Source organism: Amblyomma mixtum, chromosome 4 (genome assembly GCF_055824585.1).
Source record: "Amblyomma mixtum isolate Tamu chromosome 4, ASM5582458v1, whole genome shotgun sequence".
NCBI classification, from domain to species: Eukaryota; Metazoa; Arthropoda; class Arachnida; order Ixodida; family Ixodidae; genus Amblyomma; species Amblyomma mixtum.
The window spans coordinates 90,309,948-90,326,914 of NC_143015.1; the positions used below are offsets into that span (position 1 = coordinate 90,309,948).

General features: G+C 48.2%; 1 protein-coding gene and 1 long non-coding RNA gene across 2 annotated transcripts; one reads left to right on the plus strand and one right to left on the minus strand.

The window, feature by feature from the left end:
* Nucleotides 1-460: 460 nt before the first annotated feature.
* On the minus strand, nt 461-6,004 carry LOC149347387 (uncharacterized). Its single transcript, XM_089587038.1, has one exon. The coding sequence runs from the start codon at nt 5,668-5,670 to the stop codon at nt 2,488-2,490; it is 3,183 nt and encodes a 1,060-aa protein (XP_089443164.1). The 5' UTR covers nt 5,671-6,004; the 3' UTR covers nt 461-2,487.
* A 2,365-nt stretch (nt 6,005-8,369) lies between these two features.
* Nucleotides 8,370-9,343, plus strand: LOC149347388 (uncharacterized). The gene is made up of 2 exons (XR_016292132.1): nt 8,370-8,575; nt 9,200-9,343. It is a non-coding gene; the product is annotated as an uncharacterized LOC149347388 (long non-coding RNA).
* The last annotated feature ends 7,624 nt before the right edge of the window (nt 9,344-16,967 follow it).

A 16,967-nucleotide genomic window follows, 5' to 3' on the forward strand; every position in this document is an offset into this window, starting at 1 on the left:
TACCTGTCAAAAAGGCTGGTTAAAATGGCACTCTTCACATCGAAAATGCGGCATATATTAGATGCTTCATCTGACAAAGTTACGAATTAACCATTTGCTACTGGTTAGGAAGTTGTTACTCATGTTTTTCTGCCTGTGGAATGGGAAAGAAAGTATGCATTGCACGGGAAAATGAGTTATGGCGAACTCAGTAGGTCGCGGATGGCAGTAAGGCTAATGCCATTAAATTTATGCGTGTGGCACCGCATGAATGCCATTACAACTTAAGGCAGTAAGCACTTAATGGCATTAAATCTGTCCGTGTGGCACGGGTATAAGGCAAAGGCAGTAGCTAAAACTTATCAAATGAATCCAACCTAAAGAAATTTAGTAAGCATTAAACAGTCAGCTTGTCTTCTGTTCCTATTTAGTTTATAGCATTAAACACATAGCTGTGACAAAAACTATCACAATATTTAAATTATGTGTGAAAAGAGTGGTTTATTCCATAGTGCATGCCAAAAGATGTGCGAGTGTCGAAAGAACAGATGTTTGAATAAGCATCAAAACAGTTTGCAAAACATTTCAAAGAACACATGCTTCCCATTGTGAAACATAAGTATATACATTCCCCATTCAGGAATATATGCATTAAGATTACACTATATACAAATTATGCAGCAGGCCTTGCTAAGAGACCATTAAAGCCTTCAAAACTGATTGCTTAACATTCCTTAAGCCATTAAGCAAAACCATGCTCACAGGAAAGGTGTACTAACTCTTTTCTTTTAGTGTATGGTCCGAACACATAGCTGAACCTGTAATGCAGAGTCATTCAGTATCAGCGTGTTTGTGCCTGTCCATTTGTGTCCTGTATGTAATTTTGTCATTTAGGAACTACTTTTTGAAGATTAAAAACATTTGGGATTATCTATGGTGATAGTGATCAGACATGTGCGATGAAAAGTCTGAGAACACAAATTTGAACGGGAATGCACTAAAAGCCGCTGTCCACTTACCTGTCCTTGCAAAACAGTTTGCTAGAGCAGTATGATGATACTTTTCCAGCAAATGGTATTGATAAGATTTTTAAATGATAATTTACAATGTGTATACTGCTAGCATGCAATTCGTTCTAAAATGGTACAGTAAAACCATTCCTATTTTATCTCAACTTCCTAGCAGCACAACCACATTCCATACTTCTGTGGCCTCATCAACAAGACAAGGATCACAGTACAACATATGAACATAGTAAGGCTACTTGTCAGAGCGCTTTCACCAAACATCGAGTCAAAACTACCTTGTAATAAAATTCTTAAGCTTTTTCCAAGTGCCCCATTTGTGAAATTATACCACCAGTAACTTAAATTGTCTTTAGGAATACATTAACTTAAATACTTTCGCATGCACATAGTTAAATGTGTCATACAAACTACCCACATCAGTGGTCACGTCTACATCATGTTCAAGAATTGACATCATGTGTCGAGGCCACGGTGTAAGAATACATTTAGGTGTTGACACTCCTCATGGCGGTGCGACCAGATCTTGTTCGCTGCTCCCTGCACTTCTCACGTGCGCGGACAGATGGCGCCACACGGTGGAGGCTTCTCCAGTCGCCGAGCAGCGACGGCCGTAATTCAGGTGTTGTGCAATCGTCTGGTGCCGCGGCGTGTATATTCGCTTTTTTAAGTTTTTTGTTTGTTTGTTTATGGGGGTTTAACATCCAAAAACGACTCAGGCTATGAGGGACGCCGTAGTGGAGGGCTCCGGAAATGTCGACCACCTGGGGTTCTTTAATGTGCACTGACATCGCACAGTACACGCGCCTCTGGAATTTGGCCTCCATCGAAATTCGACCACCGCAGCAAGGCACAGAGAGATGGAAACTGCTGTTGACATGTAATTATTTCTGGCGCCTTCGTGTTTTACTTGTTGCAACTGCATGGATGGGTGAACAGCAGTGAAGATGCCGCCCTGCGATCCTTTCAAGACAGTTATCGAAATGCGTTCACTGCAAATTTTTTTTATTCATCCGCACGAATGCTGAGAGCATAGTTAGCTATACAGACTCTTTAATATAAAAGGTCGGCCGCAACGCGCATGCTCCCACATTTGGGTCAAAGAACCTACGTGTACACTCAGCCGTGTCCGCCATTCCGCAAGCGAATGGTCACTACTTCGCAGCACCCCCGCGCCGCTGCGGTCGGCGCATGTACTAGAGGGCGAACACAATCTGTGCGCGCTCTCTACCGCGGCGGGCAGTCAGTGTCAATGCCTAAAATATTATTACACCGTGATCGAGGCATAACCCAACATTACATTGAGTAATGACACCCATTATGGAGTTGTCTCTCTTATGATCTTATGATACAATGCACAAAACATTTTCTGCACAGTATCACACCATGCTGCAAGTCCAGCATGTTAGGAAGAAGTGAGCCAGATTCTGACAGCAAATACCTTTTTCTTCAATGGCACTGATCACTGCTCCTGTATGGTGCATCAGTAAACAAGATAAATCTCCTCAAAGTCAAAGCCCTTTTCTTGTTCAACGCCCATGTCCAAGGCCCCATCCCCCTTTTCCTCTTCGACCTCCTCAGAGAGGATAATCTCCTGGATGTCAAACTGTCCCTCAGGCGCTTCCTTTTCGCCTAGCCCAAACTCCTTCACTCCTTCCAGCTCCGTGCGTAGTTCTTGCAGCCGCGTCCGGAGGGTCGCATTAGACTGCTGAAGCGATTCCGTCGTCTGGCGAAGCAACGCTAACCTATCGTCGCCGCCCGTCAATGGAATCCTGATGCGTTTGAATGACACTCCTGCCCTCTGCCTGGCAAGGGTACGTGACATGTTGATTCGGAGTGTTTCATACAGGGTGTGACAGCTTTTACAAGTGGTGCCCTTGCTTGTCAGAACGATCGGGCATTTGACGTGCCTCCAGCGTTTAAAAGAGTCAACGTAGGCACACACAGGCTCCACCGTTGGGTACATCTTGAGTGTCGGACCTCCTTTGCAAATACAAACTGCGTCCAGGGCTCTAAGCAGTTCTTCCAATTCGCCAACGCTTGAAAACTCTGTGCTGATGCCGCTGATGGACGGGATTGGCTTTCCTAGCACCAAGATGGAAACACTCATGTCGCTCTTGATGTGCACAGTCTTGGGAGAATGAACGGCCGTCACCAATGGCTCATGCCTCACGACCAGCTCGGAGAACACAATGTCACGAACACCGTCCTCATCAACACAGTGGACTCCCCATGAGTTGCTTGGAAGGTTGAGTTGTTGAGCAATGCTGAACAGGTCGTCAAAAGAGTGCAGCACGGTATCTGCCAAAGTACTGTGATCAGGCATCTCTAGTTTGAGAGTAACACAACCTGGAGGTGTTGCTGTTCCTTCACAATCAACCCTGTTGTTGAGGTCATGTACAGAAGACACATGTGAGAAAATATCTGGGCCCGTTGCATCAGAGGGCAAATTATAAGCACCATTAAGTGGCTTCTCAGCCCCTATCACTACTCTTTCAGGAAGAGTGTTTTCGAAAACTGTCACCACACCCAGCAAGCCATTTGTAGCATCACAAGGCTCTTTGTGCTGAATGCCTGACTTATCTGCTGACTTGCACACCCTATTCACAGCCTCTTGTGGCAAATTCTGTGCCATTTCAAGTGGTCCCTTGCGCTGCATTGCAGCTCCTGTTTCCACCTCACTGTTGCCACTCTCCACTGCCCTCTGCAAACTCTGCACACCCTGGTTTAGCCCTCCATAACACCTCACTGTCTTGGAGAGGTTGCTCTGGTTGACCAGACTACTTCCCCTATCAACAGGGTTCTGTAAACTCTGCTGGCTACGGCCTGACCGGCCATAACACCTCAATGACTTCGCTAGGGTACTCTCAGCAACTGCGCTATCTGGTGATTCACCACCACCGCTCGCAGTCTTTTGCAGCAAGTTCCCAGTACTGTCAATAGGTTTCTCAGGCCTCGTTGGTACTTCCTTCGTCACATCACTCTCGCCACATTCGACTGTGCTTCGCACACTCTGTGGACCACGGTTAGGCCGTCCATAACACCTCAATGACTTCACCAGGGTACTCTCAGCAACTGCGCAATCTGGTGATTCACCACCACCGCTCGCAGTCTTTTGCAGCAAGTTCCCAGTACTGTCAATAGGTTTCTCAGGCCTCGTTGGTACTTCCTTCGTCACATCACTCTCACCACATTCGACTGTGCTTTGCACACTCTGTGGACCACGGTTAGGCCGTCCATAACACCTCAATGACTTCACCAGGGTACTCTCAACAACTGCGCAATCTGGTGATTCACCACCACCGCTCACAGTCTTTTGCAGCAAGTTCCCAGTACTGTCAATAGGTTTCTCAGGCCTCGTTGGTACTTCCTTCGTCACATCACTCTCGCCACATTCGACTGTGCTTCGCACACTCTGTGGACCACGGTTAGGCCGTCCATAACACCTCAATGACTTCACCAGGGTACTCTCAGCAACTGCGCTATCTGGTGATTCACCACCACCGCTCGCAGTCTTTTGCAGCAAGTTCCCAGTACTGTCAATAGGTTTCTCAGGCCTCGTTGGTACTTCCTTCGTCACATCACTCTCGCCACATTCGACTGTGCTTTGCACACTCTGTGGACCACGGTTAGGCCGTCCATAACACCTCAATGACTTCACCAGGGTACTCTCAACAACTGCGCAATCTGGTGATTCACCACCACCGCTCACAGTCTTTTGCAGCAAGTTCCCAGTACTGTCAATAGGTTTTTCGTGCCTCGTTGGTACTTCCTTCGTCACATCACTCTCGCCACATTCGACTGTGCTTCGCACACTCTGTGGACCACGGTTAGGCCGTCCATAACACCTCAATGACTTCACCAGGGTACTCTCAACAACTGCGCAATCTGGTGATTCACAACCGCCGCTCACAGTCTTTTGCAGCAAGTTCTGAGTACTGTCAATAGGTTTTTCATGCCTCGTTGGTACTTCCTTCGTCACATGACTCTCGCCACATTCGACTGTGCTTCGCACACTCTGTGGACCACGTTTAGGCCGTCCATAACACCTCAATGACTTCGCTAGTACGCTTTGAGACACTGTGTTATCGGGTGATTTATTCTCGCTGTTCGTACCACTTTTAGGCGCATCATGTGCAATATCATTTAGTTTCTTGCGCTTCGCCGCTGCTCCTCTCATCGCTTTGCTTTCGCCACATTTGCTTCGCGCCCTCTGCGGGCCACGGTTTACCTGTTTGTTACGCTTCAATGTCTTTGTCGGAGGCTTCCTTCTGCCCCGTTTCCTAACCTTGCTCGGCGGGATCGGGGTGGCAGCTTTGGTCGTCTCTCCCTTACGTTTCTTCGCAACCTTCGCATTGGTCTCGACACGGTGGCTAGCGGGCGACGGCTCAAATATGGAAGGAACGGCGTCTTTCGCCAAGCACGGAGTCCTGTCGCCTTCGATGATGCGGCCTTTGTACTCCCTTTTCCACGTCCTGATAATCAAATGCGGCTCGAAGTGTCTGTCGCAGACTTTGTCAGTCAGCGCGAGCTCCCTGTCTGACCGTCCGATCACTCGATTCCACTTAGCGCGTCTCTCATCGTCCAACGGAGCACGGAAGAGAGAGCACTTCTCCGAACACAGTTCGGTTCCTGTGTTGCAGTTAGGCACGAAACACTTCACCATCGTTATTGCTCGAAAGTGTACAAAGTTTGTTACATGCGCAGTATGCACCACACTGTTGTTTCAGAACACAACGTTAGAAGCAGTTCGAGGTTGGGGCTTTCGTACACGGCCGATGCTTCATGTTGTGGCACTTCGTTTACTGCGCTGGCAAGCTCGCGCTACGACCTCACAGTCGCCCGTGTGTGCAGGAGTCCAGAAGCAGACCTGCGGAAAGGTTGCAGGCTTGAGAGCGAAACAGCGTCAATTTCAACCACTCATTTGTAGCGAGTCCCCAGCGTCCCAGCCACCAGCGTTCACAGATCATTTTCATGCAATCGTAACATGTGCGCGCCAATTTCCTTCCTCTTTGAGCGCACCTCATTTGTCCAGCAGCTAGATTAACAACCTCAAAGAGCAATAGGGTGTGTTTCGCTTTCAGTGATTTGGGTCAGCGTTTGCTGCCCCCTCGTGGAAAAAAAAAATTAATGCATTTCTTGAAGAAAATTTCAAGCTTCAAGAAATTCCTTGAGCAAATACACCCCACTCCCTCCCGATTTCCCCCCTCTAATAAATGCTCCCCTGGTTCCCCTTTACTTCGCTCGACGGTAAAACGACTGCCTTTACTAGATAATGCCACTGGCTGTGCTTCCTGGTTTGTCTTCAGGATTTTGGTGTCAGTTTGTCGAATGCGATGTTTATTGTTGTGTGCGATTTGTTTGTTGAGGTCATCGATCAAACATTTCCCCTCGGCGCTTTCAATCAGGTTTTTGTTAGCCCACCGTGCAAGATTGTAAACGTTTTGTGAGGTGAAAGGGGAGACTGCGTCGCGAACACCTGTGACTCTTTATTATTGGTCTTTAGACCACGTTTCGACATCGCGAATATACTGGCTAGTGTGCGCAGCGCGCGCGTTTCGTACGGGAGGGCGAGGCCCCCGCCGCGATGCCTGCGCGGAGAGGCCGCAAGGGGCGCTGCCAGTCGGGTGGGGGTAGGGTGCCTCGGTGGGGGTAGGTGGGGGCGCAAAAGCCGCCGAACTCCTGTCGTCTGCTGTCGCGCCGATACCGCAGCCTCGCGCGATTGCTCTCGTGAAATCAATGTTTCACAAGCATCATCTCTTGGATTGTGAAGCTGTAAGACGCTAAACGTGAGCAAGAACGTCCTGAAATGTTGAAGGCTAAGCGGTAATGCAAAGAGAGGACGTGTATTGTTCCGTCGTGTCGAAGCGGTTATCGGTCTAACGAAGAAAAGGTGTCTTCGTTCACTGCACCAGCGGACCCAGCACGGCTTGCTGAATGAGAAAATAAGATCAAGAGGGCAGACAGAAGGCTGACACCGAAGGCTATCGTATGCGAAAAACATTTCCAGAACGAATGCATCGAAAGATCTTTTAAGATTATGGTGAACGGCGTCGTGAACGAACTCGCCCGAGTGAAGCCACGCCTGAAGTCCGAAGCTGTTCCTACAGTATTCGAAAATTATCCACCTCCTCTTGTGCCGAAAAAGACGGTGAAAAGGAAGGTGCGAAAAATTTGCGACCAAGGACCGGCACCTAAACGGAAGCGAAATGTCGAGCTGGTGGATCCCGAGTTGTGCTCTGCAGTCGACTGTGATGATACGCGGGTTGACTCTCATTGCGTCGCTCGTGGAGGCGCATCAGATGAACTCCAGAACCTTTCCGATTCCGAGCAGACAGACATTGCTACAGGACCGATGTGTGATAGAGAAGCGATACTGCAGTGTCCTTGCCCAAGTAATGTTCGGCACCCGTTCGATGGAATTCTGATTCCGGTGACATGGATGAAGTTGCCTGCTGCGCCTAATGTCGCTTTAACTTATGCCTGTTGCGAGACCGAAGCTGGTGACTTTTCGAAACTATTCATCGAAAGAATGGTGACTTTTGGAAAACCTTTGCGTAAGCACAGTTCTGTAATTGCCACAATTTACTTCCGAGGAAGAGAAAAGGAAAAGCGCGCGCTTACAGCCCGCTATGAGGCAGAGACATTAATCAAAGAAATGGCTCTGCGTGGCCTCTGTAAAGGATGTGGCATGATTCCTGTTGCAGGCAAGCACCCCAAGCAACCACAGATATCCGTCGGACGTACGAGCTAGATCCGAACGTCCTTTGCCGAGATCGGACGTCCATCGGACGTACGAACACAATCCGATTTCGGATGTCCGTATTCGTACATACGCCGGACGTACGGACAGTGTCCACTTTTGTACATCCGCATGAGAGACGAGGTGTACGTCCGAAGGATGTAAGGCCGAGTATTTTCCCAGGCCATGAGTATGGACGTTTTTTATTTCACAGAAAATTCGCGTCTTTCGTGTATGTATACTGTTTTATTTGCATCAGTTGGAGGGCTTGACGCGAAGATGTTTGTAAATTGGTGCGATTCCACTCCTTCCTGCAGTGCAAGAGCCGCCAACGAGCTTTTATCGAAGAGAAGCAGGTGTTGCAGAATTTTGCAAGAACTCAATAACTAGTTTTATATTTATAAAACTTCTCCAAATTAGTGGAGTTGTGCGACATGTCCACCGTTTTGCTAGCAAAACTTGCCATTGAAACCACTCGTAAGTATCATCAAAACTCCCGTGCATTCTGCTATCACCATCATCATAGATGTCAGTTCGCGGTCAGTCCAATCCAATCCATCAGTACGGCTCCGTAGCGCTGTTTTGATTATAGTGAACTAGAATACTAGTTCACTATAGTTTTGATTTGTCGCGTAGTGTTGTCGCGCAGAGCTTTATAGCTCTGTTATTATAATGTGTGGCTTTGTTCGGTCTGTGGACGAAAGTAGTATGTAACTAAGCAATTCGAAAGATACGGGAAGCTCCTGAAGCTCTTCTGGAACACCGGAATCCCGTACTGCGTCGACCTTGGTTTAAAGAAGGCTTAGTGCACATGGGATTGCCTACGAAGGTATGTATCCAGTACACTTCTTGGAACTTGCTTCTAGGACAATGCAGCATGCATTCTCATATAAAATTCGTTCACAGGACAGTGGGAGCAGTAAGCGCGAGGAGATGGCTTCCACAAGTGTGTGCTGTTCTCACACTTTCGGGAGCCCTCGACTCGCGCGGCTAATTCCCACTCCTCTTCAAAGTTGCGGGACGGAGTATTTTCGCATCTTGTTAATATTTAAGGCATCGCTAGGTTCTCTGTGCCTATATAAAGAGTGACAACGCGCGAAAGGCAGACCATAGGAAGCACGTGTAGTTCGCAGTGGTTCGCAACGGAAGCTTTGCGGCTTTCTGTGCACAGTCGCGTACAGTGCTGCGCAGGTTAGTGCGCTAAGGCCCATGAGAATAAATAAAGAACATATACATTGTCAAATATGGTGTGGAAAGTGAGAGCAGTTATTGCCTTATACTTATTGAGAGAGAGAGAGAGGGAAAGGCAGGGATGCCTTTCCCTAAGTGCATTGTCTGTTATACTTGCAGCATTAAACACTTCTATTAATTGGTTCCAATGTTTTTACTTGGGCTGCTGCATTGTGCCATTTGTTTTACATGACTGATGTTTGCCGCGTTCTTTTTATTTCAGAAATACTGTGGGTGGGAAGATTACGGATGTGTGTCCCAAGCTTGCCACATTTGAAGAGTCACATTTACGAAATTTTCCGAATATAACCCATTGCTCTGCTGATGTATCATCAACCACAATAAAATATGCCTGCTATGCATCAAACTGTTTTTTGTTTTATTGCATCGCGCGGAGTGAAAAAAGCACGCATGCACCATATATGCGAATATTCGAGAAAGATCCGCCAATGGACGTACTCAACTGGACGTCCGTCGGCCGGCGAACCGTATACCTTTGGCCACCTTTCGGACGGCCGACGGACGTATACCGGCTGTTTGCGGATGTTCAGCGGACGTACAGAACATCCGAAACAGACCTCTGTCGGCCGTCCGAAGGATATCGGTGGTTGCTTGGGACACTTCATACAGAAGTATGTACTTTGCAGAGAAATGCTTGCTGACCACCGATGGTAAAGGAGAGTCATGCTTGCACTACAAATATTTACGGAAGCTCTCGCAGAACAACATGTGCAGAAGAAAAAAGACGAAAGATCCTTGCAGTGACAAAAAAAAATTCAAGAATTTTTCTCGTGCTTTGAGAAAGACAAAGAAAAGCCTGGCCAATGCTCAGCGTCATGTGGCTCAAATGAAGGAACAAAACAAAGCACTGAGCGAAGAAGCACTCGAGGCAAAAATACAGTCACCCCCGAAGCAGCAGCAGTTAGCTGTGAGAGCTCAATTGTTTCCTGGCCGCAAGACGAAAGTCTCTGAGAGGCATGCCATATGATGATGCCTGGATTGTGGAATGTTTGCTAATGAGGATGCGGAGCCCAAAGCTCTACGAGCACCCTCGGAAGCAGAACATTATGATTTTGCCTGGGCGAAAATGCTTGCAAAAATATCTGCAATGATTTAAGGGTGGCTTTGGTCTGAACATGAAGGTTTTTGAGACTAAGCGAAAAGACCAAAAGCATGGACACGTTCAGCCGTAATTGTAACAAGTTCTCTTTACTTGGAACTTTTAAAATTTATATAAATTATAGGCTGCAATGGATTCATAATAGTGTTTTTATCTGTTTCCGTACTAATACAGTCAAAAGCTGTACGTTTGATATCCTGCCGCTGTGGCAAATATAAATTGTGCTACTCTATCACACTCAAAGTTAATTTGTGCAGGTGAAGCCTACACAGTGTCTGTCTGTTGCTGGCAATCTGCGACAGTGTCTGTCTGTTGCCACTGCAATTGAATACGCGCTTTTTCGTACTTTCTGTTGGCCAAAAAGCATTACCCCAACTCGCTCTACCCCTTTGATTAAACACGCTGCATTCATTCTATTAAACCGAATTGTGTGTTTTGTGAAACGTGTTTTTTAGAGCGCAGCTCTTTGGCGTCCGTTCCTGGGTTTCGCGTCGGCGTCGGCCTCGTAACCAGCTCCGCCCCCAATTTCACGCTTTTCAATTGGTCGAAATGCTCGTGACGTCACAGTGCGCGAATTTCAAATAGGGCCAATTGTACTTTGGCTAGTAACCATGCAACCAATCAAAGGGATCGTATAGTGATGCTGCAACTAAGTTGGTCTGAGTTTAGTTAATTGCTTAATTAATCAATTAGCCTAATTAATATAGAGGAGAATGAAGAGGTCAGAAGAAAAGAAAAGAAAGACGCGCGCCGCAGCGACAACAGCGTCCGCAGAAGGAGACGCTGCTGAAAAAAAACAGATAAGTACGAAGCCGCGTTCCCTCCACCACCACGCACTTCCCCACTCAGTAAGACGTTGCTCGTTTCGTATACGTTGTGTCGAACATCCTAGACAGTTCCAACAATTGACAGGTTAATGACAGAACACGATGGATAGAAATACAATAATATAAATATGAAATAGCCTAATTAACCTTTCTAGTTAGACCGCATAAATCAATAAAACCGAGAACGAAATTGGTCGAGTTGGGGAATCGAACCAGGGTCTCCGGAGTGCGATACGAGCACGCTAGCCACTCCGTAATGCCAGCTGAATGGTTTGGAATGAACAAAGGCGCGTCTAGCTAATACGGCGTCTTCGTTCACTCCCATCTTCCCCCTTTCCCTTATGGCGAGGTGCAGGTGTCCACCCAGATATGCGAGAGAGATACATTTCCTTTCCTCAGAAAATAAATTTACCGTCCAGCAAGGCGTACAGCCGAATTGGCGATGGTGTTCTGTGGACTCCCTGGCAGCGTTGCAAGACGCTGTCGCGTTCCACTCTTACAGGCGAAGCTTAACATGTTAACCACACATCAGTAACACACGCAGACAGCCAATGGACGCGTCATTCGCTGGCAGCACTTCATTCATCATTCACAACCACATTCTTAACGTACGCTCCCTTGCCGCACATGCCAAGGACGTACACCACGATCACATTCTGCGCCATTCCTCTGTACTTTGCTTTGCTGAAACCTGGATGGATCCCGAAGAGCCTCTCGAAATCATAGATTTCTTATACTGCTGTGGTGCTCGCAGAGACCACAACAGAGCGGCGGGAGTCGCTATCTACTTGCGCACAGGTCTCTCTGCAATACCAGTCGAAATGTTTGGCACGTCACATGAAGTTGGCGAACTGTGCGCCGCAAAGTTGCCCAACGGCTTGCTGGTAGTAGCTGCCTACTTCGCCCCTACCGCACTCACGAAAGACGTCGTGCACTTCCTGCAACTCGCATTAACCGTCCATCGATCCACACCGATGTTAGTAGTGGGGGACTTTAATGTTGACATAAAGACAAACAGCAATTTCCTAACACTTATGCGGGAGAACATCCCGTTCCTCTCGCTCGTAACGCGTCCCACGGCTGTGACAACCTCGCGAGGCACTTGTATAGATCTCGTCTTTGAGAATCAAGCATTGGTGTACCAAGTCGAACATATATCAGTCTATTTCTCCGACCACAAAGCTTCCTTCATGACTGTCAAGAACTGTTAGTGGAGTGTTTGTTAAAGGAATACGTGTGAAAAAAAAAAAAAAAATCTGTGATAGCGCATACATGTGTTGCTCGATTTCTTTGCCTCAATCTATCGAAAAGGTGAAACAGCTTATTTGCTGCGCTCAAATTTCGCATTAGGAAGTAACGTAATCGTCGGTAATTTTTTTTTTTAGTTTGAATTCCATCAACCACTCGCGTGTGCTTACATTTGGTTAGCGTTTGGTTTGGTTAGCCCTTTCCAACCCTCAGCGGCGCGACGCGTGCGAGAAACCGGCTCGCCCCGACGCGCGCGCTCACCCGACAGCCTCTCGCACCACAGCGCCGCTATGCGGCCGCCGCGGCAGGCATCGCCTCGGGTGCCACCGCGCCGCCCGCGATCAGCACACTAGCCAGTATATTCTAGGCACTATAACACAGACTCATCACGTTTCGAGATTTTCGTGGGGTCTGCTACCACCCTGAGATCACAGCGCCATCTGTGGCAGCAACTAGAAAACAGCACATCTCGCATCTCATTCATATAAATTCTAGTAAACCAAACAGCTAACGCTCATTACTTCAACATCTTCCAGACGGTGGAGGCCTTTTTTTGAATTTCTCCCTCATCGAAATCGCGCGAATGATCGGTAAAAAAAAAAAACAAATTTTCGTAGGGTAATCCAACCGGCCATTACACCATGGTTAACCTTCTTGCCTCTCCTTTCTCTTCTCTAGAACTGAAAGAATCCATTTGGCAAAGAGCTACCAAATCGTCCTCAAGCGTTGTCGCCTTTAGAAATTATGTCATAACAGGGGGTAGTGTTTTGATGAGGAGGGGCAAACAGATAACAAATATTTGGCTACAACGGTACCTGTGCACGATCTGATTGGGATGGTTTATTAATGGCCTTTTCCAGTAGCATGCCCCTCTAGCGGCCTGCAGTCGCAGGTAGAAATCTGCCAAATGCAATGGGGAGTGGCTATCATAAATCTCTTTGGAGAGAGAGAGAGAAAAACTTTATATGGCAAGTGTGTTTAGACCCCCCTTGGGTCCCTGGACCACCGAATAGCTAGCCTCTTGGGTTTACTTTCGGGATAGTTAGGAGCGGTACTGGCTTCACCTAGCCAAAGTAGGCATCCGTGACCAATCTGCAGGCATGCCTGAAAGGCAGTACGTTGTCAGCTCTTCTCAAGGACACTTGAGGCCGGTGCGTGTGGGCCCACGTGCGCATCTGCATGGCATAGGAGGTACGTGCTAGCACTGCTCCGCAGACCACAGCGTCATTGATCGAGAGAATGTCGTTCGTAGAACACTTGCGCATTGAGCTCGTACGCCATTCTGCACGGCATGCCCTCCAGAATGGCGGATGAGGAGGTTATGTGCATGCGCAGAACGCTGCTGGAAAGAGGTCCAAAGCTATGTTCAAAAAGTTTTCCATGGTCCACCTAAGAAGGCTGCAGCAATGCAGGTAACTGCCTCAGGAGTTGCCTGAATGGACAGCTCTTACTAGTCGAGCCTCTTGTAAAGGGGCATTTGCCAGCACCTAAAAAAGAATGCAAACACATTACGTTTTCATCAGAAACTCGGCTTCCAGATTTTCACCACTGTAAAGACCTGCAGGAATAACAACTGATACTCACAAACAACTAAACAATTTTAGAACTGAGAGCTCACTGCAGCGGTGAGCATGCAATTGTTTTGAATGCGTTGAACCCCACACTAAAATATCACTAGTCTAACTATGCACAATACTGGGCAAAAGCGTTTCCCATGTGTCCAATTAACCCTGTCCTGTGCTAGCTATGGTTTAGCCCCTACAAACTTGACCAGCAGACCAATTCACAACCATTAGTTGGGACCTTAGTTGTGCAAAAAGTAAAATGTAATGCAGTGTTGAAAAATGCATCAATGTAGCTAAGCTTGGTTTGGTTGGTTTATTGGGGTTTAACGTCCCAAAGCAACTCAGGCTATGAGAGACGCCGTAGTGAAGGGCTCTGGAAATTTTGACCACCTCGGGTTCTTTAACATGCACTGACATCGCACAGTACATGGGCCTCTAGAATTTCACCTCCATCGAAATTCGATCGCCGCAGCCGAGCAACATAACCACTGAGCCACCACGGTGGCTCCAACGTGGTTAAGGAAATGGTACGAGTATCAATCAGTCTGCACAGCTCACAATGTGCATACTACTGTAGAATAAAGGCCATCCGCAACCACCTGAATGCTGCTTTAGAGCTAGAATAAAATGCTGAACAGCTTTTCACAAAACTTCACAGGTGAGGAAAAACTCGTACTCATCTGAGGATCAAACCAGCAACTATCACTGAAGTATGGCAGGCACTCTACCTACTGCACTAACCAGAAAGGCCAGCATATATGGCAGGTTAATGTCGAAACAATGAGAAACTCAAAGCAAGAACAATCGCTGTGCAGAAGCTACCATCAATCTCACTCAACAAGTAAGCGCAAAGGAAGGCAGGCTATGCTAATGAGTTTTCCTCTATCTCCTTGCAAGTAAAAAAAGGAAAACACTAGAATGTGTCAATTAATTTCAAAGTGGTTGGTTGGTTTATGGGGTTTAACGTCCCAAAGCGACTAAGGCTATGAGAGACGCCGGAGTGGAGCGCTCCGGAAATTTCGACCACCTGGGGTTCTTTAACGTGCACTGACATCGCACAGTACACGGGCCTCGAATTTCTCCTCCAAAGAAATTCAGCCGCCGTGGCCGGGATCGAACCCGCGTCCTTCGGGCCAGCAGCCGAGCACCATAGCCACTGAGCCACCGCGGCGGCTAATTTCAAAGTGTTTTCTGCGTAAAAAATAAGCACCACAAATAGCTTCAGGCTGTACAGCACAGTGCAATTAGTATTCATGAGACCTTTCTCAAGCCTCATGGACAAGTACAGGTCCACTGTTCCAAGAAGCCAGTTCCAACCTGCACAACCCCACATGAGACTGCCTTCTTTGTTTGGAACAAGCAAGCTCACACTGCAGTAAAGTCTAAAGTCGGATCAAACTTTGGGAATGGGAACATTCAGTCCTCTCCCACGAGTTGCACTCATGACATAAAACGAAATCTTCGTGTTGCTCTCCCGAGACAGTCAATCATTTTGGATCTCAGCCATCTGCTTCTGTGTCTCGTACCGCACCAACTCAATTTCCTGCCTCAGTTCCTCCAGCTCTCTGCTAACTGTCTTGATTCGTTGCTCGAACCTTTTGTTCGATCTCCTAAGCGCATTGTTCGTCTTCCGCAACTGCAAAGCATCCTCCCGGGTCACCTTCGGCAACCGGATCACCTTGAGCTCCATTCCAGCTTCCTCCCTCGCTTCGGCACGGGACATGTTGAGCCTGAGCGTGTGGGAGAGAGCGTGGCACAATCGGCACGTCCCGCCCGGCTCAGTCAGCACGAGTGGACATTGGTTGTGCCTCCAAGCGCTAAGCGAGTCCAGGTAGGCGTCCTCTGGTTCCGCCTCGGGATACACTTTGCTGTTCGGGCCTCCCTTACAGACCCGCAGAGCGTCCACAGCGTGAAGCAGTTCCTCCAGATCGACGACGCTCGAAACCTTCGTGCTGACGTCGGCGACGGACTTGACCGACACCCCCATGAGCAGAATGGTCACGGTCATGTCGCTCTTGACGAGCACGGTTCTGGGCGAGTACACGGTCGCCATCTGCGGGGCGTGCTTGACAACGAGCTGGGAGAAGACCATGTCGCGGACGCCGTTCTTGTCCACGCAGTGGACCGCCCACGAATTTCCTGGTAGACATAGCCGCTTGGCGACTTCGAACAGATGGTCGAAGAGGTCCTTCGCAGCCGATTCTTGAGCGCTCCGGCGACCGCCCTTTGCTTCTTTGGCGGCAACGACGACTTTTCGCGAAGTTTCTGCCGTGCAACAACATTTGCCATTTTCCAACACCTGCACGGCTCCATGCACAACGTTAGTTTGATGTTCAGCGGCAACTGTCGCCTCCTGCGAGACATTTTTCCCGTTCTCGTGCTTCCTTGCCGCCTCCTTTTCAGCGCATCCTACTTGGCCTCGCGAACTATCCACCATACCACGACCTCTAGCATTGACGTCGCGCTGTTTGACCGAGCTCTGCTTCGTGCCCGGAAACCGTGTGATTCGCGAAGGCTCGAATATTGATGGGACGGCGTCTTTCGTCAATCCGAGTGGCCTTTCGCGCCGTCCCGGCGCGGGAACGGGGTTCTTGTACAGCGTTCTTCGGATGAAGCGCGGCTCGAAGTGTCTGTCGCAGACTCTGTCGCTGCGGGTGAGCTCTCCCCTGTCTTCATTGGGGCCCACTGCTTCTCGCCACTCGGCTAGCCTCTCTTCGTCTGCCGGAGGCATGAAGAACGAGCGTTTCTCGGGACACAGCGGAGTGCCCGAGTAACAGTTGGACACGAAACACTTGACCATGGCAGGTTTGCCCGCTAAACAACAACGTAGCACTGGACGGTGCGTGAAGTCCTTTAGGGCTTTACTCCCTCTGTGTGCAGCAAAGCTTCGAAACTCTGCACACCCACGGAACACTCACGTTATATTACAACACTCCATCATGTTTGGGAAAAGCTCCGTAGCGTTTCCATCAGTTCCCGCGTCCGCTACCGCGTAAAAATTTGCCATTGGCCTCATCCATCCAGTGCCAGGTGCTTTAGCATAGATAGAGTTGTAGAGCTAGCAATGACCTTTGTTTAAGAAAGTTATGACCTGTACCCTGTCGGTCCAACGGAGTAGTTTTTCAAGCAATCAACGCAAAACCAAAACATTGAAGATTAAATAAAGTGGTTTTTGGTCAAATATAACGTTTTTAGATAGGCTACCTAAAAATAGTGGTGACATCTAATTAC

Coding starts and splice junctions, on each gene's coding strand:
- LOC149347387 (XM_089587038.1), bottom strand. CDS start 5,670: ATGGTGAAGTGTTTCGTGCCTAACTGCAACACAGGAACCGAACTGTGT.